The following is a 25,513-nucleotide window of genomic DNA, read 5'->3' on the forward strand; positions in this document are numbered from 1 at the left end:
CAAGGAAGAAGCAGAGAGGCCTCAGACCATCCTGGTGGGGGATGGAGGTGTAGAGGGATTGGACTCTTCCATTGTGAAGAGGAGGCGGTTGGGGCCAGGGAACTGGAAATTGTTGATATGATGTAGGGTGTCAGAGGAATCACGGATGTAGGTGCAAAGAGACTGGACAAGGGGAGAGAGAATGGAGTCAAGATCGGAAGAAATGAGTTCCATGGGGCAGGAACAAGTTGACATGATCGGTCTGCCGCAACAGCCCTGTTTGTGGATTTTGGGAAGGAGGTAGAAACGGTCTATCCGGGGTTGGGAGACTATGAGGTTAAAAGCTGTGGAGGGAAGATCTCCGGAGGAGATGAGGTCAGTAACAGTCTTGAAAACAATGGCTTGATGTTCGGTGGTGAGGTCATGGTCCAGGGGGAAGTAGGAAGAAGTATCCCATCTTCCATCCTCCACAAATGCTGCCCCCCATATCCTAACTCACACTTAGTCCCATTCACCCATCACCCATTGTGCTCATTGACCTACATTGGCTCCTGGTCCAACACCTTGAAGGTGACCCAGCTGAACCCACCATTTAGATGTGCACGAGAATAATGCCTCATTTAGGTGAGGGGTTTCCATGGGCAAGGACTCAATCCCTTCAGGAGATAAAGGAGTGGGACAGAATTGGCACCGCAAAAAAATATTGCATTCTGAGCTTGCTGTCAGTGCGATGTTATTTATTGATCTTATGCCTAAAGGATGAAGAAAAATGAAACATTTTAAAAGCTGCTTCTAGGAATTAGTATTTTGTACACAACAACAACTTGCATTCATTTAGTGCCTTTAGTGGAGTAAAATCTCCAAAGAGGCTTCCCAGGAGTGTAGCCACTGAGTCACATAAGGAGATATTAGGACCAATGGACAAAAGCTTGGTCAAAGAGATAGCTTTTAAGGAGTATCTTTAAGGAGGACAGAGAGGTAGGGAGGTTTAGCGAGGGAATTCCAGAGCTTTGGGGCCCTGGCAACTGAAGGTACAGCCCCAAAGGTGGAGCGAAGGAAGTGGGGGATGCACAAGAGGGGAGAATTGAAATGCAAAATGCAGGCGTCAAAGGATTAAGGAGGCTAATGTCATTGGCAACGTGACATCGTTGGACACAGGTTAACATTGTCACCTTGGTGCATCTCAGAATATTTCATTGTTTCTCTCTGTGAACCTTCGTAACTTCCAGCCTAATTGAAGTCCTCCTCCCATGGTTCATTAGTAGCCAGGTGGGTAATCTCACCCAACCCTCTGCTGTTGGTAATAGGTGAACTAGACAGGCTTTGGTCTTCCTTGATCTTGTAAGTCCTCGGTTCCTAAGAGCATTCTGACGCCAGGGAGCGGTAGACAGCAGGCAAAATTGGATAGGGGTAAATGTTAGCTCAGATCACAAAAATGGAAGAAGGTTGAGTGTTGAGTGTGCAGTGCTGATACCCATGATACTCAATGTCAGGTTATCTCATTCAAACCGCAGATGACAACACAGAGAGTGCTTTGTCAGATTATCAAATGACAGGAAAGGGAGAGAGGAGAAAGAGCCAGCAGTTAATTCAAAGCACAGACATAGCTTTACCGCTCAAGGTCACAGAATGATTTTCAACCATCTGAAAGATTTTTTTCCCTGGCTCGGAAGATTCCTTCTGCTCTGAAAATCCCACTTTAATAAGCTTTCTCCGACACTATCTGGATATCGATTTGCTGGGCATATTATGTTACAGCAATTACATCATTTTGGATGCTGTGTGATGTTCTGGTAATGAATCTATTCACAGCCACCAATGAATGTAATATCTGAGCAGAATGGCATGATCGCTATAATCAATCTGAGTACTATGGGTGTAATTGTCTCAGTGTTGTTGCATTGCCAGTCGGTTACTCTCACACTCCCTGTGATAATACCAACAACGCCCAGGAGGAAAACAAGCAGCTTTTCATTATTTAGCTCTGTCTGCTGATCAAAGTGAGGGATGTCACCATGGAGAAACAAAGGTTCTAGCCAAGCAACCTCCCAACAGGCACAGCACGGGGTTAGATACAGAGTAAATCCCCCTCTACACTGTCCCCATCAAACACTCCCAGCACAGGTACAGCACGGGGTTAGATACAGAGTAAAGCTCCCTCTACACTGTCCCCATCAAACACTCCCAGGACAGGTACAGCATGGGGTTAGATACAGAGTAAATCCCCCTCTACACTGTCCCCATCAAACACTACCAGGACAGATACAGCACGGGGTTAGATACAGGGTAAAGCTCCCACTACACTGTCCCCATCAAACACTCCCAGGACAGGTACAGCATGGGGTTAGATACAGAGTAAAGCTCCCTCTACACCGTCCCCATCAAACACCCCCAGGACAGGTACAGCACGGGGTTGGATACAGCGTAAAGCTCCCTCTACACTCTCCCCATCAAACACTCCCAGGACAGGTACAGCACGGGGTTAGATACAGAGTAAAGCTCCCTCTACACTGTCCCCATCAAACACTCCCAGGGCAGGTACAGCACGGGGTTAGATACAGAGTAAATCCCCCTCTACACTGTCCCCATCAAACACTCCCAGGACAGGTACAGCACGGGGTTAGATACAGAGTAAATCTCCCTCAAGTCTGATTTAAGTCTCACTCTGGACCTACCATTTATGAAGTTGCATCAATTTCTATTTAGCACGGATTGATAAAGGTTTTTTTATGGGATAGAAATAATCAAATTGAATCCCAAGACAGGACCCAGAAAACAGGATGAAGCTGAATTTGCAGGTTAGGGCTTTAGCTCATTTTCTGAAATGTTTTGCCTTTCCAACTTCTAATTTTCCCAGAAGCACCATGGTTCAGCAGATCTTTGGAGGGCGTGGGGCAGCCTCACGGAATTAGATTGAATTATGAACCTGTTGTGTATTGCACTAAGACTAACAAACACACGCTCAACTGCAGCCAGCCATTATTGAACTAACTTGTACTTACACCTCCCCAACAGACAGGACAATATAACAAAATGCTCAGGTCTTGCAATATACAGTAACATACTCCCTCCCTACTTAAACAAATAATTTACACATCAAAATACAGAATGGGACATGTACATAATTTCCCAGAATACAATATGACTAAACCTCCATCAACAATACCTGAAAACTAAACAGGTTGGCTGTAATTGTTTTTACTGTAATGACAACCAAAACACATATGGCCAATAATACCAAAGCAATTTACATGTTAAAAAAAAATGTTTTTCCTCAACACTGGTATGTGTTTAACAAAAATATCATATGACAATAAATGAATGACTTTTTTCTTCATCCTTCTTACATACAATCAATTAACCTATCACGCTTCTTTCTCTTTCTGTCTGTGGATTTCCTTCCATTAGCTTGACTCTGCTCTCTCAACATTTCTGACTGTGTCAAACCTGAACTTTGACCTTGACTACCAACTCCACTTAATGGTTGGGTCTGTGACGTTGATGTCTTAATCAAAGACACTGACTCACTTTGCTCTACCAGTGGATTCTGTAATACCAGCAAACTTTCACTTTCTCTGTGACTTTTACTTTCTATCTGGCTTTCACTTTGAGCTGTACAGGAATTTGGACTATAGGGGGTTTCTCATGCTCTCCCTTTGTCAGATTTCCGCTTTCAAGCAAATGAGCTACATGGCACTAACGCAGTCTCTCTCTAATTTTCACTGGATATGTGAATTCCCCCAGGCTGTTTGCTGTAACTACAATCACATCCTTCTCCTTATCACCTCAGTGGCTTCTCACCATGACCTTCTGACCAGCACTGAAATCTCTGGCCAGGTTTTCTGACTCGTCAGGCGGGCTCGAAGGGGGGGCAGGCGGGAGCGGTTGGGAAGCTCCCGCAATCGGGGCCACGCCGCGATTTCACATTGGGTGGGCCAATTAAGGCCCACCCAATGTGAAACTCGCATGGCAGCGTTCAGTGCTGCCTGTGTTGGGGGGGTGGGGGGTGGGGGGGCGGGGAGGGTGAGAATGCAATTTTGCACATGCGCGCAGGTGAATCTACAGTGGCAGCTTATACTCCCCAGACTACCCCCCAGTGCCCTGTGGTAGAATCCATGAGTGAACCACCATCAATGGGAGAGCTGCAAAAATTCAGGATTCCCCTAAACTTCCTGTGGCTGGGGAAATCCTCCCAGACACAGTGTGGCTGTAATCCTCCACGGGAACATCTGATATGATCTTTGGCGCCAGACAAATCCAAGAAAGATGAATGAGACTTTAGCGTTGAGTGTTTGGCACAGAGCTGCCTCAGGGAGATGAAGAGTTATGAAAAATCAAAATGAAGATTTTTAAAATGTTCAAAAACATGTCCCCTCGTATGACCCTGTCACATGAGCAACTACATGTTATTAATGAAAAGTTAAAAGTTTTATTTTATTTTTAATTGCAGTTGGAAACCTCGTCCCGCCCGTGGATGAGGTTTCCTTAAAAAATGCAAAAGCCGCTTGGCCTTTTCGCCTGCCCCGCCCACCGTAAGGTTAGACGGGCAGCGAAAATTTATTTCAATGACATTTTTAATGGTCTTAAGAGGCTTTTTAATTGTCGGTGGGCGCACCGCCGACTCTGGCGTGTGCCCGCCGACCGAAATATCGCGCGAGTGCGCGGTGACATCGGGACGCTCGCCCGACATCGTTGCGCATCCTTTTTCGCTCGGTCAGGTGGGGCACGTGCCCGCCCAATGAGCATTATATCCTGGCCTCTAAGTTTCATGCCTGGTGTATCATAACTCATTTTCACTTTGTCTTGATTTTTTGTTACTTTGCTACTGACGTTAGGCTTAAGCAAACTTTGTCCTAGGAGTGCGTTTAAACACTTACTCATAAGGTGAACAACCTGTTATAGACCGTGAGAACAGAAAATTGTTTATCCTGTGTTGAAAAGGAAAATGAAAATTACTTCCTGGCTTTTCACCCAGCAAATACTTTTGGAAGCATTCTGGAATGGGGTTGGATGTGCGGTGATTTTCCAGATTGGTTGTGAGCTGCATTTGGAATTTCTCTCTTCATTCGGGCTGCTTTGGGGCTGAAACATTGATCTTCTTCCTCAAGGACTCCTGGGTTTTGCGACGTCTTGGTGCTGGCTGGATGTTCATCATCAATCAAAAAAGTCGATGATCCATCCAACAGGTATCAGGCACCCCCCCCCCCCACCAAACCCCCCAAATAGATTGAACGATACAGACATCACTTAGATCTCGGACTCGAATAATGACATAATCCAGGAGGTGCCAGTGCTTTGAATAGTGGGATCAAATAAAGTCAGCTGTACTCGACTCCTGTGCCCAGACCATTGGGTTCAAGCATTGTCGTCACCAGGACTGGTTTGACGAAAACAATGCCGAAATGTGTGACCTGGAACAAAAACAAGCAGCTTGCATTGCCTAGTAGAACAACCCAAAAGGTCACAAGTCAAGAAGGCACCATTCCAACAGCTCAAGGCTAACGTCCAAAGACAAATCTGGAAGATAAAGGCTATGTGTTGGGAAGAGAGAGCCTGAGAGATCCAGCTATAGGCTGACCATCATGATATGTGAAGCTTTTATGAAGCCACAAGGATCACCTATAGACCAATGTCAAATGGACAAAATCCCCTTCGCTCACAGGATAGTGTTTCTCTTCTCAAGGATGAAAATGTCATCCGTCAACATTGGAAAGAAGATTTGGAATATCTCTTCAACCGTGAATCCACAGTGGCAGCTGAGACTCCCCAGGCTAACCCCCAGTACCTTGTGGTAGAATCTTTGGATGAACCACCATCAATGGGAGAGCTGCAAAAAGCAATCAAGAGGATGAAAAAGTACAGAACCGATGGTATTCCAGCTGAGGTCTTCAAAGCTTATTCTCACATTGAGACTCCACGCACTCATCCTATGGATTTGGGAGGAAAAAGAACTCCCTGTCCCCGTGACTCAGGACTGTGACAATTGTAACTATCTTCAGGAAAGGAGATGAATCATGTTGTGCAAACGATCGAGGTATTTCCCTCTTGTCCATAGCAGGGAAAATCCTGACATGCACTCTCCTGAATCCTAAACGTCCTGTGGCTGAGGAAATCCTCCCAGATCCATTGGGGCTTTAGACCTTCCACAGGAACCTCTGACATGGTCTTTGTTGCCAGACAAATCCAAGAAAAATGAACGAGACTGTGGTATTGAGTGTTTGACAACAAAGACCTCCACAAGTTAACAAAAATCCTAGTTAACTGAGCAGTTGTCATCACCACAATCCTGTGCTGCAGTGAGACCTGGACTGTGTATGAGTGACACACAAAAGTGTTAGAGAAATTCCATCAGCAATGCCTCCGCTGCATGTTCCAGATTCAACGGGAGGGCCATTAAACAAACGCTAGTGTCCTTCTTGAAGCCAGCTCCACAACATTCAGGAAGAAGTCCTGCAAAATCAACTCCAATGGGCTGGACACTGTGTCCGGATGGCCAAGAACCGTCTCTCCACAAGGTCTCATTTTCCCAACTCTCAAATGGCCAACATTCCTGGGGAGGACAAAGAAACTGCTTCAAAGACACTCTGAGGCTCTCCTTGAAGCGCAGCAGCATTGACATTAATGACTGGGATGGAGCTTGGTACTAATCGTCCAAAATGGTGACAACTTTTCACTCAAGCTGCATCATGCTTAAATCCCTTAATCATGAAGCAGCACAGCAGCAGAGAAGGAAAATAAAAGGACCCAAATCCTGCACTCTGGATCCCACAGCCTCATGGGACGTCCTGCCCCAGGTGCTCAAAGATGTGTGGGTCAGGAATTGGTTTGTTCAGCCGCATGAAGACCCACGGCAGAAACTGGCAACCTTGAGCAGACGTCACCCTCGAATTGAGGAGCAGCCAGCGACGTCTGCAAAGGCCCCTTCACAATCTGTGCACTTCTTCCTGCAGCACCATTCGATGCTGGGTGATAAGGTATTCGAGTGTGTTTGACTCCGTTCTTGATCAGAAATATTTCAAGTTCTCCTGAAGTAAATTGTGGATCGTTATCTGACACCAACATCTCTGGCAACTCATAAGCTGCAAACCAAGTTTTCAAAACCTCAATAGTTTTGGCATTGGCTCCACATTTATCGGCTTGCTATGGCTATCGACCAAAATAGGTACTCTTTTCCTTCCACTTCAAAGAAATCAGCACACGCTCATTCCCACAGTTCTCTTGTGTTTGACAATGTCGTGAAAGGGACCTTGGTTGGATCATTTCCCACTCTGAGATACACTTCACAACTTTTCACCGGCTCTTCAGTATCTCCATCTGCCTTTGGGTACCTAAAAATAGCTCCTTGCTGCTGCTTTCATATGGACGGCCCCTGTGTGCTCTTGATGAAGTTCCTCTTACAATCTCTAAACCTTGGCAGAATAGTGACTCTTAAACCCCCATAGGAGACAGCCTTGATCTACACTCAGTTAATTTCTACATGTAAAATACTCCTGCAATTTCTCATCATCACACTCTATAGGCCAGCCCTCACTAATTTCTCTGACAGGTACTGGCATACCATTTGTTTATGTACAGTAATTCACACGTAGTGGCTAGAAATGAATCACATTTCTGCGGAAATCTCCAGGGAAAGTCCTCATTTGCATGATCTGGTGACTTACAATGTTCAATATCGTATCGTATTCAAGGCTAATTTTATCATTTTGATCTTTCTTGCTGAAAGACCACCTTGTGCTCCTTTAGCACTGCCTCAATGGCAGACATACTCTTGCTGATCCCTACTGTAAATAACTCAGCCCAGCTTAACCGCATTTTCTTAAGCCAATTCCTTCCCATCTGGCAGACTTGGTTCCCTCCTAGTACTACTACCATAGACAAGTAATAGGATGCATCGTCGTATTCCACTCTAACACTAACTTTGCCTAACACTGGAATACTGTTATTGGAGTAACTAGTCAGCTTTTCACACCAGTTTTGGGTAAGGGAATGTGACTTATGGATTTCTCGCACTTTCCTTCCAAGGTAACAGACACGGCTGCAGCTCCATCAACAATGAAAGTCAATTGTGAATCTCTGACTTTCATTTTACTGTGGGCACTGAAGTTATATCTTCAACCTTTCTACTCTCATCTTCCATGTGCTGTTTTTCTTGCTCTATGACCGAGTACAATTCTTGATATTGCTACTCGATAACATCAACTTCTGTATCCATATCTAGCGTATGTGCATTTAAGGATTTCCAGTCTCCTGAACTCGCTTTAGATCTACCACAACCTCAGCCTGGAGAATTACTGTTTCCTCTACTCCTGCATGCCATTTGGATATGACTGACTTTCTCACAGGCATAGCACTTTGACTGGAATAAGGGGCATTTAAATGACTGGTGGCTATCATGACAACAGTAACATCTAAATTTCTAACTCTGAGACTGTGAACTTAGTTGCCGAGGCCTGGGTCTCAGTTAAATCGTATGGACCAGCAGGCTCAGGAAAAGAACTCTCTTGCAATTTGCAACTATCTCTTTCTGCCATTTCCATGGCTGTGGTCTCATCACAGGTCCCCTTCCTCGTCAGCTTATTGCCTTTGTTCAAAACCGTAGCCTAGATTTCATTGTTCTTTAGGCCTTCTATGAATGTGTCTCGAAGGTCAATTTCTAAGTTTGTGCCACACATCTACAGTGACGAGAGAGTTTCTTTAATTCGAGAATGTAATCTGCAATAGTCTCACTTGGCAACTGCTTCCTTTTGGGCAATGTAGCTTTCAGTACAATCTCATTCTTAGTTGTGCCATAATATGAGTCCAGAATTTCATTAATTTCAGAATAGTCCATATTACTAGAGTCCCACAGGCAACATTGGTTAGACATCACGTCAAAGTGCACCTGAATACAAAGTGCACCTGAAGATTAATCTTTCAAATTGCTCAAACTTCCTCAAGATTAACTTTAAAGGTTCCAAAAATGTGCCATAATGTTCTCCAGCCTTTCGCAAAGGAAATGTAAAAAGGAATTCCATCCTATCCTTGTCGCTATCTTTCTGTTGCCACGTATCGGCCCTGACAGGGGAAGACAAGCCAGAGGCTGGGAATTCTGCGGTGAGTAACTCACCTCCTGACTCACCAAAGCATGTCCACCATCTACAAGGCACAAGCCAGGAATGTGATGGAATAATACCCGCTTGCCGGGACGAGTGCAGCTGCAACAATGCTCAGGAAGCTCAACGCCATCGAGGATAAAGTGGTTACTTGATTGGCACCCCATCCACAAACTTCCACTCCTTCCACCACTGACACAGCAGCAGCAGCACAGCATCTATAAGATGCACAGCAGCAACTCACCAAAGGTCCTTCGACAGCACCTTCCAAACCCACGACCTCCACCACCTAGAAGGACAAGGGCAGCAGATAGGAGGGAACAACACCACCTGAAAGTTCCCCTGCAAGTCACACACCATCCTGACTTGGGATTATATCACTGTTCATTCACAGTTGCTGGGTCAAAATCCTGGAACTCCCTTCCTAACAGCACTGTGGGTGTACCTACACCACAGGGACTGCAGTGGTGGCTCACCACCACCACCACCTCCCCAAAGGCAATTGGCAATGGGCAATAAATGCAGGGCTGGCCAGGGATGCTCACAGCCCATGAATAAATGCAAACAGACATCTGTGGGCTCATGTGCCATTCCAGGAGTTGAGATATGTACGTAACCTAGATTGACACTGCAGTGCAGTATGTGCTTCATAGAAGATTATAAAAACACCAGCACCACAAGTGGCTCAAGGGGAAGGCCCACCACTCTTACGTAGGATAATGAAGGGTGGACAATGAAAATCGGCCTTGTAGTGATGGTTATGTCCCAAGAATTGTCAATAACTTATTTAGCTTGAGATGAAGAAAACTAAGAAATGGGTTTGTCTTGGCAGCAAAGCAGTTTTTCTCATTTCTCTACGGTCCCAGCCATTGTGCAGCACGTTGCTGACAAGAAACCCCCCCCCCACCCCCGCCCCCAGAAAATCGTGACATTTAACTACATTAGCATACGTCTGAGTAGAATTTGTGCAAGATCACAGTTGTGCAGAAGCTTCTCTGAGTCAAGCAAATGGAAATGCCTTCATAGAATTATATAATCAGACAGCACAGATGGAGGCCATTCAGCCCAATGTGCCTGTGCTGGCTCTTTGAAAGTGCTAACCAATTAGTCCCATTCCCAAACTGTTTTCCCATGGCTGTTTTTTTTTCTCCATTTTAAGTATTTATCCAATTCTCTTTTGAAAGTGCCTATTGCATCTGCAATATTCCGGATCACAACTCACTGTGTAAAGGAAATTCTCCTCATTTCACCTCTGGCTTTTTTCATCTTATTCACTCCATCATAACCCCCTGTGATTTTGAACACCTCCACAAAGAGGAACATAGGACTTAGGAGCAGGAGTAGGCCATTCAGCCCTTCATACCTGCTCCGCCATTCAAATAAGGTCATGACTCATCTGGGGTTGTGCTCTCAACTCCACTTTCCTGTCTGTCCCCATAACCCTCAACTCCCTTGTCAATCAAATATCTGTCTAATTCTGCCTTGAATAAATTCAATGACCCAGCCTCCACTGCTTTCTGGGGAAGAGAATTCGACCCATGAGAGAAAAATTTTTTTTCCCTCACCTCTGTCTTAATTGGTAGACCTCTTATCCTTAAGCAGTGTCGCCTGGTTCTAGTCTCTCCCACAAGAAGAAACATCCTCCCAGTATCTACCCCATCAAACCCCCTCAGGATCTTATGTGTTTCAATAAGACCAGCTCTCATTCATCTGAACTCCCCCTAAAACTTCTTTGCTGATTGGGAGCAATCCCAGTTACCCTAGAAAGGACGTGAATCTGTGTTTAAAAAGGACTTACATTTATGTGGAGTTTTTCAAGACTTCAGTGTGTTCCAGAGCGCTCACAGCCCATGAAGTACTTTTGAAGTGCAGTCACTATTGTCATGTAGAAAACATAATAGCCAACAGATGCACAGCAAGCTCCCACTAAACAGCAGTGTGATTATGACTGGATCACCTGTTTTAGTGATGTTGATTGAGGGATAAATATTAGCCAAGGCACCAGGAAGAACCTCCCTCCCACCATCCCACATTTCTTCAAAATAGTGTCCAGCTGTGAGGGCAGATGAGGCCTTGGTTTAATGTCTCCTCTGAAAGATGGCATCTCTGGCTGTGCAGCACTCCCTCAGTACTGCACTCGTAGCGAATAAATTCAAAATTATAAAGGAAGGAGAAGTGGGTTAGGAGAGAGTTAAAACCCACACACAGGACTGGATTTTATGGTGCACTGCGGCCCCTGTCCCCTGACCCCTAGGTAAAAGGTCAGTTGAGCATTCGCCAATGATCCCAACAGCTGCCCTGCAGTGAAACGCTATGATCAGCATTCATTGCTTTAAAGGCAAGGTCTCCGCCCCTATCTCAGGAGAATGTCTCACCTTAGAGAACTGCCGGCCAATCGGATGGCTGACGGCTCCACAGTCCCAGCAGCACCAGGTTGACACCAAAGGATCTCATAACACAACGAAAAGAACGGTGGGGAATTCTCAGCGTCAACGGCTCAGTGTTGAATTTTGTTTGTTAATGCTCCTGTACAGGGCCCTGGGATGCTTTACTATGTTAAAGGCACTATATAAATGCAGGCAGTTCTTGTACAGTTGGGTCTTCAGACACCAGCTCATTTTGTTTCGTTGTTCCCAAGGCGTAGGCCGGGTATTTTCCGGCCCCATGGTACTGGGAGCCGCTGCAGGGAAATTCAGAGGCCCAGCCAAAACTCCCTGGGCAGGACTCTACGTCCCACGGACGGACACGTGCCCGACCCGATCGGGCGTAAAATAGCGCGCGATGACGTTGGGCGAGTGTCCCGACATCATCGCGCGCCCACGCGATATTTCGGTCGGTGAGCGCGCACCAGAGTCGGCAGCGCTCCCACCCACAATTAAAAGGCCTATTAAGGCCCTTACCCGATGAATTAAAACCTATTTTTCGCTGCCCGCCCGACCTTACGGTTGGTGGGCAGGCGAATCGGCCAGGCAGCCCTTTGATTTTTTTTTTAAGCAAACCTCATCCATGGACAGGATGAGGTTTCCACAGTTTTAATAAAAAAATAAATATAAATTTTAGGGCAGAATTTTTATAGGATGTCAAGACGTTTTTTTTCAGATTTTTAAAACTCTTTATTTTTGAATTTAAAATTGCGCAGCTCCCTGAGGCAGTTCCCTCGCACCCCCCCCCCAACCCCACACACAGGCGCAGACTTCTACTCTCACCCTCCCCTCCCCCGCCCTCCCAAACCCAGGCAGCGCTGAGCGTTTCAGCGCGCGTTTCACGTTGGCTGGCGTTAATCGGCCAACCGGCATGAAATCGCAGTCGGGGACCAATCGAGTGGCCAAACAGATCATTTCCTGGCCACTCCTAGGCCCGCCCGCCCGCCTGACCACCCGAAAATCCTGCCCCGTTGACTCTCGGAGGGACTGGACGATCCCACCCATGGGCTTTGCTGGCAAGATCAGCATTTATTGCCTACCTTTCATTGCCCTGATGGTTTAGTGCAAGTGACTTTGACACAACAATGAGATAAATGACCAGACCGTCTATTTTTAATGATAAATGTTGGAAAGGGCAGCAAGAGAACACCTGTCCTCTCCCTGAAAATATTACCGTGGGATATTTTATATCCACCTAAGAGTCTCCTATTGTTATCCAAAAGGGGGCAGCATGATAGATGAATTCCAAGCCAGATGGTGAAGTATGAACCTAGATGCAAATCCTTTTCTTGACAATAGGTTTATTTACAGAATGTAGCATTACATATGTCTGCCTCCTACCAACCAACCCAGTGCCCCAGCAGTCTAATGCTCTAAGTACTTAATTAAATGACCTTCACCTGTATATTGTAACAGCACAATTAACATACCATGAACACAGAACTCATTCAACACTGCACTCAGTGTGTCAGCCTAGATTCTGAAAATGATGGCCAGTGTCCTGGTCCAATATTTATCTCAACCAACATCAGTAAACCAGATTATCTCGTCATTATTGCTGTTTGTGGGAGTTTGCTGTGTGCAAATTGGCTGCTGTGTTTCCTGCATTACCAGAGACTACGTTTCGAAATAGTTAATTAATTGGCCGTGAAGCACTTTTGAAAGTCCTGAGGTAGTGAAAGGCGCTAGTGAAATGCAAGTTTCTTCTTTCCATTAGGATTTGTCTATGCTACATGTGCTTTTGTTGGCTGGTGAATAGATTGACTTTCAGTCACTGCCCTTGTCAAATTCTAGATCAGAAATGAGAGTACAAGAGTTGCTGGTGGGATTCTCTGTCGGAGTGTTGAGTACACTAACTATCGTTTTCCTTGTTTCTCTCAGTCAATAGCACAATCTCAAAGTAGAGCAAATGTAGAGACACATTCCAAATGACAGCTGGAAACAATTTAGTCCTCGTCACGTTTGGCGGGCTTGAAAATATTGGGTAATCTTTGGGTGAAATCTTTGGAGTTCTTCGCTCTGCTAAAACCTTCTCTCTATGTTCAGAGGTTCATTCAAACCAGAGTGGTGGCCACAATGGATATTCACACTACAATGAGGGCAGCAGTGATGCCAACTTGCTGGTGTCGCCCCTGGTGGTGGCGGGAATCGTGATCGGATTGGTCCTCTTCCTCTCCTGCATGACCATCATCGTCGGCAGCTTGAGAAAAGATGGCCGCTTAAGAAACTCTCATCTCAGGACCGAGGCCAATTATGGTGAGTCCCTCTTGCACTGCAGCCTCCTCCTTGCCGCTCCGAGTCCGAACCGTACGTTAAGACTTTTCACACTTAAGAGAGACAACCCTCAGCTGTGGCTCCCCCCCCGCCCCAGCTCAATATGTTTTCTAGGCAAGTTGTCCACTTGGGGCCCTAGGAAAGATCGATCAGAGCATTTTCTAAACGGTGAAAAGTTAGGAACTGCAGAGGGACAGACAGACTTGGGATCCAAGTACAGAAATCGCATAGTTAATGCAGAGGTATAAAAAAATAATTCAAAAGACTAATGAAATGCTGGCTTTTATCTCAAGGGGCTGGATACAAAGAGGTGGCTGTTATGCTACAGCTGGAGAGAGCACATCTGGAGTAACTGCATTTATTTCTGGGCCCTGCATCTCAGGAAGGATAATATTGGCCTTAGGATGGGTGCAGGTCTTGTGGCTCAGTGAGTGGTACCCCTACCCTCTGAACCAGAAGCCCCAAGTTCAAACCAGGACTTGTTCCCATAGAAGGAGTGGCCAAACAGAGCTGAGCTGAGAGTTAGGTCTCCTATGGTCTAGTTTCCTGCCGACAGGCATTGCTCGAAACGAATTGTTGAGTGTGCTATTGGAGAACAGCTAGTAACAGCTGGACCCTACCCTAGTAAGGATCTGGCTGTGTTGTGTGAGGAGGGGATAAGGAGTAGGAAACTGCAGGAAACATAAGTGACTGCCGAACCCATATTACGAACAAACCAACCAATTGCTGACCGCACCTTTGCATTTATATAGCACCTTTATCACGGTGAAACTTTCCAAGATATTTCGCAGGAACATCGCCAAACAAAATATTGACACCAAGCCACGTAAGGGGACAGTAGGACTGATGACCAAAAGCTTAATAATGGAGGTAGGGTGTCAAGGAGCATCAAGAAGGAGGCGAGAGAGGATGAGTTGTTTAGGTGGGGTACTTAGGGCTCATAGGGCAGAATCTTGCCCTTGTCAGGCGGGCTCAGTGGGCGGGGGCAGGCGGGATGCTGACCACCGCCCGCGATTGGGGCCAGAAGGCAATTTCACGCTGGTGGGCCAATTAGGGCCTGCCCAGCGTGAAAGATGAGTGGCAGCGCTGAGCGCTGTTTGTACGGAGGGGAGGGGGAAGGAGGGGGAGCATAAGCTTAGCGCACGCGCACAAATGCACACTTCATAATCTCCCTGAGGCACAAAGCTGCCTAAAGGAGATGGAGTTATAGAAAAAAATAAAGAACTTAAAAATGTAATAAAACATGTCCCCTCGTGACTCTGTCACATGTTATAAATCACATTTTAAAATTTTTATTTTATTTTCATTTGCTTTATCCCGGCCGTGGATGAGGTTTCCTAAAAAAGTTCAAAGGCCGTTTGGCCTTTTAGCGAAAAGTTCCGTTGAATTGCTCCTTTAACTGGCCTTAACAGGCCCTTTAATTGTCGGCGGGCGCGTAGCCAACTTCGGCGCGAACCCACCAAACGAAATATCGCAGGACTGCGCGTTGATGCCGGGACACTCACCCGACGTCCACCCGCGTCATTTTATGCTCGAGTGGGTCGGGCACACGCCCGCCAAGCCAAAGAATTTTACCCATGCAGATTGCGGCACAGCAACGAATAGTGGAGCAATTAAAATTGGGGATGCGGGAGACCAGAAATAGATGAGTGCAGAGGTGTCGGAGGGTGTGGGGCTGGAAGAGATTACAGAGACAGGGAGGGGCGAGGCCATTGGTGGGACTTGAAAACAAGGATGAGAACTTTAAAATCGAGGCGTTGCTGGACCAGGGGCCAGTGTAGGTCAGTGAGCACGGCGGGCAACGAGTGAATGGGATTCGGTGTGAGTTAGGATATGGGCAGCAGAGCTTTGGATAAGCTGAAGTGTTTGGAGGGTGGAAGATGGGAGGCTGATCAGCAAAGCATTGGAATTAGAAGCTAAGCAGCCAATCACTAAGCATATTGAGAGGGAGACAGAGATACCACCTGTTACAAAGCCTCATAAATAGGGTGAGCAATTAGACTTGGCACAGAATTCCACACAAACATTTTTTCATGCATCTTACAGCCCCCAGCACAGAAAGTTTAGCTAAATGGCTCTGAGATAAGTGAAGATAACAATAAATCACTCACCCTGGCCATAAACCACAAGCTTTCAATCCAAACAGGAAACTGGTTGGACCGTGAGGCTGTGAAACACACCATCAGGCAACTATCAAGCTCTGAATATATGTGTTGACCCTGATTGAAACTTGCAGTGGTCATGTTGATCGAGCTCAGTTGGTCACACTTTGTCGCGCCCAGAGCCCCTCAGCTGCTGCTTTGCAAGACATGTCTGCAAATGTGATCACCTCTAATGGTTCAAGGTCACTGACAGAAGCTGTTCTGAGTTCAGAAGGTTTTATAAATCTCCATTTCCTCAACTGTTTTTATCATGAAGCCTGTACTGTTTGGAGCATTATTGTCATGATAACCACAATCTAGATTTATTTCAGTTGCAGTATATTGTACCAACGGGCATCTTGATTAATATACAGTAGGAACAAGGGAATAATCTATTGCCTCGAGCCCAGGTGACTGGGCTCAAAGTAAACCATTGCTTTTCATACATCACTCACTCCTTCCTGGCTTCTCAACATTTCACATGACCCCTCCTCACTCTCTACACACATGTCCAGTGTGCTAGAAATTGAACGGTGACACATTGCAGGAGTAGGAAATTCCCTTCTGAAACTGTGCCATACTCATGGGTCAGTGCAGAGAGAGAGAGACAGACAGACAGCTTTACTCTGTATCTAACCCCGTGCTGTACCTGTCCTGGGAGTGTTTGATGGGGACAGTGTAGAGGGAGCTTTACTCTGTATCTAACCCCGTGCTGTACCTGTCCTGGGAGTGTTTGATGGGGACAGTGTAGTGGGAGCTTTACTCTGTATCTAACCCCGTGCTGTACCTGTCCTGGGAGTGTTTGATGGGGACAGTGTAGAGGGAGCTTTACTCTGTATCTAACCCCGTGCTGTACCTGCCCTGGGAGTGTTTGATGGGGACAGTGTAGAGGGAGTTTTATAATCAGTATCTAATCCCTTCCTGTACCTGTCCTGGGAATGGGTGATGGGACATTATAGAGGTAGCTTTACTCTTCATCTCACCTGCAGTCCCTACCCCGGCTGTAGCTGATGGGATGCTGTTGAGGAAACAATTCTGGCCTCTTGCACATCCTCAGCTTTAGTGGCTCCACCATTGGCAGTTGTGTCTTCAGCTGCCAAAGCCCCAAGCTCTGGAGTTCCCTCCCTGAACCTCTCCGCCACTCCACCTCTCTCTCCTCCGTTAAGACCCTTGTTAAAACTAGCTCTCTGACCAAGCCTTTGGTCACCTGTCCCAATATCTCCTTATGCGGTTTGTATCAAATTTCTGTTTGATAATTGCTCCCAGAGAGCATGTTGCCACATTTTACTACATTAAATATAAAATATAACCGTAAAATGCTGGAAATACTCAACAGGTTGGACAGCAGCTGTGGAGAGACAAACAGAGTTAACATTTCTGGTCATTGAGCTCTTGTCATTATACCTGAAAATTCCTGTAATTTATGGAAATAAATCAATCTAGGCTCAGTGGTGTGGTGTTAAAAACTAGGACAAGGGTAGGGTGAGAGCAATTCCAGGAGCCGGGATGAACCTCAGGGGTCCGGAGATGTGGAGGCCTCATCACCGTATCTTGGGATCCTGCCTGAGCTGCAACAGATGCAGTGTCTGGCCAGGGTAGAATGGCAGTGGGGAGCGGAGAATCAGAGACCGGGACCCTCAGGATTGTCCCCACCATTCAAGTAAAGCGAGGTTCTGGGGGTGGACATGGTGGGTGGGACGGGGTGCAATCTCAGCCAGGAAATGAGGGGGACTCATTGCTTCCTCGTGGCTTCCACAAGAGAACTCCTGTCTCTCAACCCTCGAGTAAACCTAAAATAAACAGAAGAAATAGTAGCTAGAGTCAGCCATTCGGCCCTTCAAGCCTGTTGAGCAAGATCATGGCTGATCTTCCACGTCAACTTCACCTTCCCCCACTGTCCCCATATCCTTTAATCCTCTTAGTGTCAGCTGTGGCTCAGTCGGTAGTTCAGTCACCTCTGAATCACAAGGTTCAATTCCCACTAGGACTTGAGCTCAAAACTCCAGGCTGATACTCTAGTGCGGTACTGAGGGAGCACTGCACTGTCAGAGGTGCTGTGTTTTGGACAAGACATTGAACCAACACCCATCTGCCTGCTTGCGTGCATGTAAAAGATCCCATGGCACCAACTCAAAGAGCAGGGAGTCCTCCCTGGTGTCCTGGTCAATATTTATCCCTCGCTCAACATCACACAAAACAGATTACATTCTTTGCCACAACTTCCTTAATAATGGATTCCAGCGTTTTCCCAACGACTGATATCAGCCTAATTGGCCGGTGGTTCTCTATTTTCTCTTTCCTTCCTTTCTTGAATAGAGGTGTTACATTTATTAACTTCCAAACCACTGAGACCGTTCTAGAATCTAGGGAATTTTGGAAAATCGTAGCCAGTGGTGATGAGCCACCTTTTTTGAATAGAACTGAGTGGTTTGTTAGACCACTTCAGAGGGCATTAATTGTCAACCACATTGCTGTGGGCCCGGAGTCACATGTAGGCCGGACCAGGTAAGGACGGCAGATTTCCTTCCCTAAAGGACATTAGTGAACCAGATGGGTTTTTGCAAAAGTTGCATGATCATCGTTGCTGATACTAGAATTTTATTCCAGATTGATTTAATTAATTGATTTTAAATTCCCCATCTGCCATGGTGGGATTTGAACTCATATCTCTGAATCATTAGGTTAAACCTCTGGATTATTAGTCTAGTTGCACGACCGCTAAATGACTGTACCCATACAGTAACAAACGCCTTGACATATTCTCCATGTTTCTATCCAACAGCCCCAGATGGCTTCTCATTTGGAGGATCTGTGGGAGAGCTGCGATCGACGTGTATTGAGGAGTATTCCCCCACTTTCGATTTTGACTCCTATATCGAGACACTGTCACAGATCAATGTGATGTATCAGGATTCTCCTCCGCAGTGAGTATCTTCCTAGCCTTGGTGTCTGTCCTCTATGGCCTTGTGGAACTTTGCAACCAGTAACAACAGAAAGCAAATAAAATATTCATGGAGACGGATTTAGATGATTTGCTGCACTGCATGAACCGAGGTATCGATGTGCTTGAGTTTCCAAGTCTACACCTTCAAATTCTGTTCCAGGGTTATGCAGCTCTCTTCTTTTCAAATGATCAAAATTGCCCAGGAGGTCAACGAGGCTTAAAAGCTTTCTTGGATGCAGTATTGACTTCCATTTCCCAACTGCATTAGATAAATACTTGAAGGGGAAGACATTTGCAAAGGCCGGGGGAAAAGAGCAGAGAAAAGTCAGCACAGCCACGATGGGCTGAATGGCCTACTTCAGAGCCATTTTTGTTTCTATGATTTTATTTCAATTGGTAAATAGTCAAGAGGAAGACGATAGGGGCTTATAAAAGGCCATGGGGTGAATGGGAGTGGTGGTTGGCATAGAAGGTATGAGTGGCATAGGAGTGAGTAGAGGGGCATAGGTTGTCATGATAGGAGTTTGGGGAGTGGGTGAGGGCATGAAGTGACACGGATGGGGCGTGGGTAATGTGTGTGGGGGAGGAGGGGGGTGGTGAGGGCTATTGTGTGTTTTATTATTTTTTTCAGTCTTTCACACAGTACCGGCCAGGATTGTCCAGTGCCGCCGAAAGTCAGTGGACTTTTGGCTGGGCCACTGAATCTCTATCGGTGGGTCCCACCACAACAGGGCTGAAAAATTCCGGCCAATGTTTCACAACATTGTCTTTCCTGCAGTCCCCAGCCCAACCTCCATAGACATCGAAAGATTCTTCTTTCTTTCCTTCTTTCTTTCTTTCTCTCCTTCTCTCCTTATTCTCTCTCTATCTTTTTCTCCTCTCTATGTCATCTCATCATTCTCCTTCTCCTCTCTTGCTTTCCCCATTCTCTCTTTGAGCTGGATTTTATGGCCCCCCACCGGGCATATTCTTGGTCGGGTTGGGGGGGGGCACGTAAAATACAAGGGGTGTCTAGCCCACCACCCTCACCCCCCACCCCCGAGCAGTCCCCCCATAATACTCTAGGAGGTGGGCATTGAATCAAGTGGGTCTTGAATGCAAAACGATCCAAATCCAAGGGGTGAGTGCTACCAACTGAGCCATGGCTAATATTAATGTTGAAGTCTTGCTCATAAATAATGACAACAAGTCACTCACCATCCTGACTTGGAAATATATCGCCGTTCCTTCACTGTCGCTGGGTCAAAATCCTGGAACTCCCTCCCTAACAGCACTGTGGGTGTACCTATACCACATGGACTACAGCGGTTCCAGAAGGCAGCTCACCACCACCTTCTGAAGGGCAATTAGGGATGGGCAAGCGTCCCTAATCATCCCATGAATGAATAATTTTTTTTAATGGACCAGGAGTTAAGACCAGCATCTATGGGACCATTGGCAGAAGGGAAAAATGGTGGGAGGTGGGAAATTGGTGATAGGATTTTTAAAAATGCATAGTGTACACAGAATTAATACTGGAATTGTCTGGCAGACATTTTTAGCTGTTTAGAGAGGGAGAGAGTTAAGTGTTATTCAGATGCATGTAAAATTGGACTAGAATGGACAGCTGTCTGGTGTCTGAGCGTCAGTGTGTCTCTACTTCCTGCAGTGTAATGAGATGCAGTCAGATGAAGCACCCGGCAGCAGTGATGTGTTGACCTGCTAATGTCACTTTGCAGAGAGCGCCTGGAATTTGTGTTCTGTATTCCATGCAGTGGAGATAGACGATAACAGCAACAGCTAACTGCTGTCTAACTGCCTATTAGTCTTTCACTAGTCATTGATTATTTGGGAATTTCAGTGCTTTTTGTTGAGTCATTTATCTCAGGCACCAGCTGTGACTCAATGAGTGGCACCGTCACCTCTGATTCCGAAAGTCATGGGTTCAACTTCCACTCCAAAGACACTCAAAAGTGCAGAATACTAGGCTCATACTTCACATTACAGAACAAGGGGAGCTCTGCTCTACTGCTGTGGCGTACTGGTCAATATCTATCCCTCAATCAACACGTAAACAAATTCAATTATCTGCTTGTTATCACATTGATGTTTGTGAGCAGATTGGCTGTTATTTCCTAAGCTACAGCAGTGACTACCGTTCAGAAAGTATTCGGTTGGCTGTGAAATGCATCAGGACACCCTGAAGTCAGGAAAGGTGCCAAAGTCCTTCTATAACACTCGGTACATGGCTCGAATTTTCACTCCCGACTCCATGGCGCAGAGTCGGGACATTTCCCGGCCCTGTGAACCCGATTGGGAATAGGAGGCCCAGGAGTTGGAATTTTCATTCCGGGCGGGCGGGCTGGATTAGAAGTTGGGGGCCCATCGCCCCCAGGTGATGTGCGGAGGCAGCTGGGTGTGGAGGCAGCTGGGTGTGATGGCGGGCTGCCGGTACTGTGTGAAAGACTGAAAAAAATAGTAAAACACACAACAGCCCTCGCCATTACCCATGCCCCATCCATGTAACCTCATGCCCTCACCCACTCCCCAAACCCCCATACCCCCATGACAACCTATGCCCCTCTACTCACCCCCATGCCACTCATACCTTCTATGCCAACCACCACTCCCATTCACCCCATGGCCTTTTATAGCCCCTATGCCAACTTAGTGGCAATTCATGCCAACCCATGCCCCCAACCCAACACCCTTTGCCCTTACCCCTCCATGCCAACTCACCTCATATCCATGGGCAGGCCTCGGGAACCATGCTGTCATAAAATAAAGCTATGTGTACATTAAGACATCACGATTTTAAAAAAACACTCTGATTGATAAAAAAAGACATTTAATACATTGAAATTCCTTCAACTAATCTCTTATGAAAACAAACATTTCTACTCTATAACTACTTGGAGCTGTTAGACAAACTGCTCACTTAACAGGCACCCCACTGCGATAATGTAAGGTTGTAAAATGAGCCATGCAGCACAAATCCTGTAATGACAACCACCAGGCTTATGTCAACAGACAGTGTGAGACAGTCAGCACTTAGTTTTTTAAAACTCCACACTTTTTTTTAATTTAAAGCCCAGCAAAGTTAAATCCCTTGACAGTTATATCAGTTCTAATGAATTTAACAGTTCTAAAGAGTTTTGACAGTTCTTTGGCAGGTTTTTGACATCTTGATAGTTTCGATCGCACTATAGGTTTATGCACATTTATGTCTTCTTTTAACAATCCCAAAGAGCACCTGACCTCTCCCAAAGGCATCCCGGGACCATATCCAAAGGGGTAGCTTAACTCTTCAAAAGGATACCCTGGCTATCCAAGTGAATCCACAAGGTTGAAACCTGCTCCTATCAGCTCCAATCTGCACACTTCGGGTTTCAAGACACCTACCTCACCAAAACCACACACTTATATGGGCAGTTGCCTCCGGGAACCACGGATGTGGAACTCCCTTCCCAACATAACTGTGGGTGTTCCTACAATACACGGGCTGCAGCGGTTCAAGAGGGCAGCACACCACCGTCTTCTCAAAGGCAGTTGGGGACGGGCTGGCCTAGCCAGCGATGCCCACGTCCCACGAACGAATAAAAATATCCCCGCTCCCATTCACCCCTCTGCAAAAATGGCAGAGGCTGGATCGGGGGTGGGGCTCCCTGATTCGTGCCTCTGCTGGCATTTTCTGTTAGCAGAAGGAGAGCTTCTCCATCTGAGCCAAAATTCAGGCCTTTGTTCATGCAGTGAGGCATCCATTGTGATGACTGCGCTGAGATACAAATCGTTTCTAGGTCAGCAGTTACAAATGTTAGCTTAATTCTGATAGAGCTTCACTCTCTCACCTGGGATTCACGGAGGTTTGGTACTAATTCCATTGCAATGATTAACTCTCAGTCACTTTCATTATAGGTTTTAAGAGGGAAGGGGGTATAAGCTGTTACACAGTGCACTAAGTGTGACAGTGACTCAGTTTGGTCCAGGTTATATAAGAAAGAAAGATTTGCATTTCTATAGTGCCTTAGTACAAAGCATCTTTCAGCCAGTGGGGTACTTTTGGAAAAGCAGTCTCTGTTGTAATGCAGGAAGCACAACAGCCAAAATAGTGCACAGCAAGCTCCCAAAGACAGCAATGTGACAAAGCGCCATTAATCTGTCTTTACTGATGTCAGTTAAGGAATAAATACTGGCCAGAACGCAGAAAACTCAATCATTTCCTTCAAATAGCGGCCACAGGATCTTTTAAACCACCTGAGAGGATAAACAGGGAGCTTGATTTAAGGTCATATCTGAAAGGCTGCACCTGCCACAGTGCGGCATTCCCTCAGTACTGCACTGGGAGTGTGAGCCTGGATTTTGTGCTCAGGTCTCTGGGTTAGGACTCGAACTCACACGCTTGTGGCTAAAGGTGAGGGTTAAATCCACTGAGCTGCAGTAAGGGACATCCTGTGAACTCTGTCTCCTCCTCAAATTGCCCCTCCGTGCCCTGCAATAATTCCAAACAATGAAAGGGGAGAGACCCTGATGCACCGAATGCAATACCTAAAAGCCACCATGGATTCCTCTCTAATGCCTGAAGAAAACCTAGATCTCAAAACGACCACAATATCACCAACAAGTATTATGACTCAAAAGTATGTCATAGGAATGCCCTTGTAAAATTCTCTGTTCCCCCTCCCCCGCACCTCAGTTCCTGCATCCCTCATTCCCAGTTCTCCACCTGTAATTTATGAACGACCGTTAAACAAGCCGTTTTTTTTTTTGGTTTGGTCACCATGGCAACGCAGCGATCCTATTAGTCATTGTAAGATGATCTGACAAAGTGGAGAATATCCCTCCTCACCGCCACAACATTTTTAAAAGTGTGATGCTGCTGTGTTCTTTTTTAAAAAATGAGTTTCTTCGCGCATCCTGCACTTCTGACGGTTTGCGGAATGAAACGATCCCGGTGTCAGGGTTTTGAGGCCTGGGGTAGGCTGCGGTTCAATGGGGCTCTTTGTTTGTGCAGAGAGGTTATAATAACCCTTATGATCTGGTCATTTCAGTCTGCCCTTGTTCCTGTGCCATGGAGCGGACTGTGAATTAGGCTGTAATGAGAAAACGAAGGTGTGAATAATTTTCAAATTGTCCCCTATCTTGATAACCAATTGCAAAGCAATCTTTATGGATGTGGAATCCAAATCTCGCCTGGTACTTTTTTGTCCACTGACCTAAATGTTAAATGCATCCAATCATCAAGGAATTAAATATTAATCATGAAGGAAACAAAAGTCCGTTGAAACCAAGAGGGCTTGGGCAAGTTGCCATACTGCAATCGTTGTTGGTTTTTAAAAGGGTGGATGTGAATAAAGGCTTCATTTGAACTAAGTACCTCTCAATGACCTTCGTCTGTAAGTATTCAGCACCCCTACATCTAATTTTAAAGTACGGTGGTAGACTCCTTAACAAAAACAGAATTACCTGGAAAAACTCAGCAGGTCTGGCAGCATTGCTGGAGAAGAAAACAGTCGACGTTTCGAGTCCACATGACCCTTCTGTTGAAGGGTCATGTGGACTCGAAACGTCAACTCTTTTCTTCTCCACCGATGCTGCCAGACCTGCTGAGTTTTTCCAGGTAATTCTGTTTTTGTTTTGGATTTCCAGCATCCACAGTAGCTTTTTGTTTTTATCTCTGTGGTAGACTCCTCGTTCTTCAAGTATGTCCGAGCTGTAAGTAAGGCATACTCGAAAAATAAGGAGTCTACCACCATATTTTTTTAATTATGCATCGGGGTGTTGAATGCTTGAGGATGAAGGTCATTGAGAGACATTTGTTTAATTTAAAGATATAAGTTGCTGCTGGTCAAATTAAAATATTCTTCAGCCATCTAGATGTTTTCCAAGCGTAGGTTTAGCCCCCAGCTTCCTTCACTGCTTGGAGGTGAATTCATCAAGAAAAACAGCAACATTGCATTGATATAGCGCCTTTAATGTGCTAGAATGTCCCATGGTCCTTCAGGGGAGGATCATCTCTTAAAGTTTGATGCTGAGAAATGTAAGGAGATATTAGGACCCGTGACCAAAAACATGGTCAAAGGGACGAGTTTTAAGGAGCATCTTGAAGCAGAAAAGAAAAAAGTAGAGAGTTGGAGAGATTGAGGGAGGGAATTCCAGTTTTTCAGGCACCAGGAGTGAAGGCACAGCTGCCAGTGGTGGGGCGATTGAAATTAGGGATCCACGGGAGGGCAGAATCGTAGAAGTTCTCCGGAACATTGTGGGGTTAGAGGAGGTTACATACATACGAATTAGGAGCAGAAATAGGCCATTCGGCCCCTTGGCTGATCGCATTATGGCCTCAACTCCGCATTCCACCTACCCCTAGTAACCTTTGACTCCCCTGTTAGTCAAGAAGCTATCTAACGCCGCCTTAAAAATATTAATTGACTCCATCTCCACTGCTCTCTGGGGAAGAGAGTTCCAAAGATTCACAACCTTCTGAGAGAAAAAAACTTCTTCTCATCTCTGTCTTAAATGGGAGACCCTTGTTTATAAACTATGGTCCCTGGTTCTAGTCTCTCCCGCAAGGGGAAACATTCTTTCAGCACCCACCCTGTGAAGTCCCCTTACAGAGACTACAGAGGTAGGGAGGGAGAAGCAATGGAGGGATTTAAAAACAAGGATGGGAATGTTAAAATGGAG

At 46.0% G+C, this 25,513-nt stretch overlaps 1 protein-coding gene across 2 annotated transcripts in view; it reads left to right on the plus strand.

Moving 5' to 3' along the window:
• The window catches only part of bean1 (brain expressed, associated with NEDD4, 1), a 100,616-nt gene that overhangs the window by 62,740 nt on the left and 12,363 nt on the right, over positions 1 to 25,513 (plus strand). For both annotated transcript variants that reach the window (XM_078542994.1, XM_078542995.1), the window contains 2 exons: positions 13,541 to 13,750; positions 18,692 to 18,833. In XM_078542994.1, the coding sequence (XP_078399120.1) occupies positions 13,541 to 13,750; positions 18,692 to 18,833 (352 nt within the window). The remainder of the gene's footprint in view (positions 1 to 13,540; positions 13,751 to 18,691; positions 18,834 to 25,513) is intronic.

This window comes from Cetorhinus maximus, chromosome 6 (assembly GCF_964194155.1).
Source record: "Cetorhinus maximus chromosome 6, sCetMax3.hap1.1, whole genome shotgun sequence".
In the NCBI taxonomy this organism is placed as follows: Eukaryota; Metazoa; Chordata; class Chondrichthyes; order Lamniformes; family Cetorhinidae; genus Cetorhinus; species Cetorhinus maximus.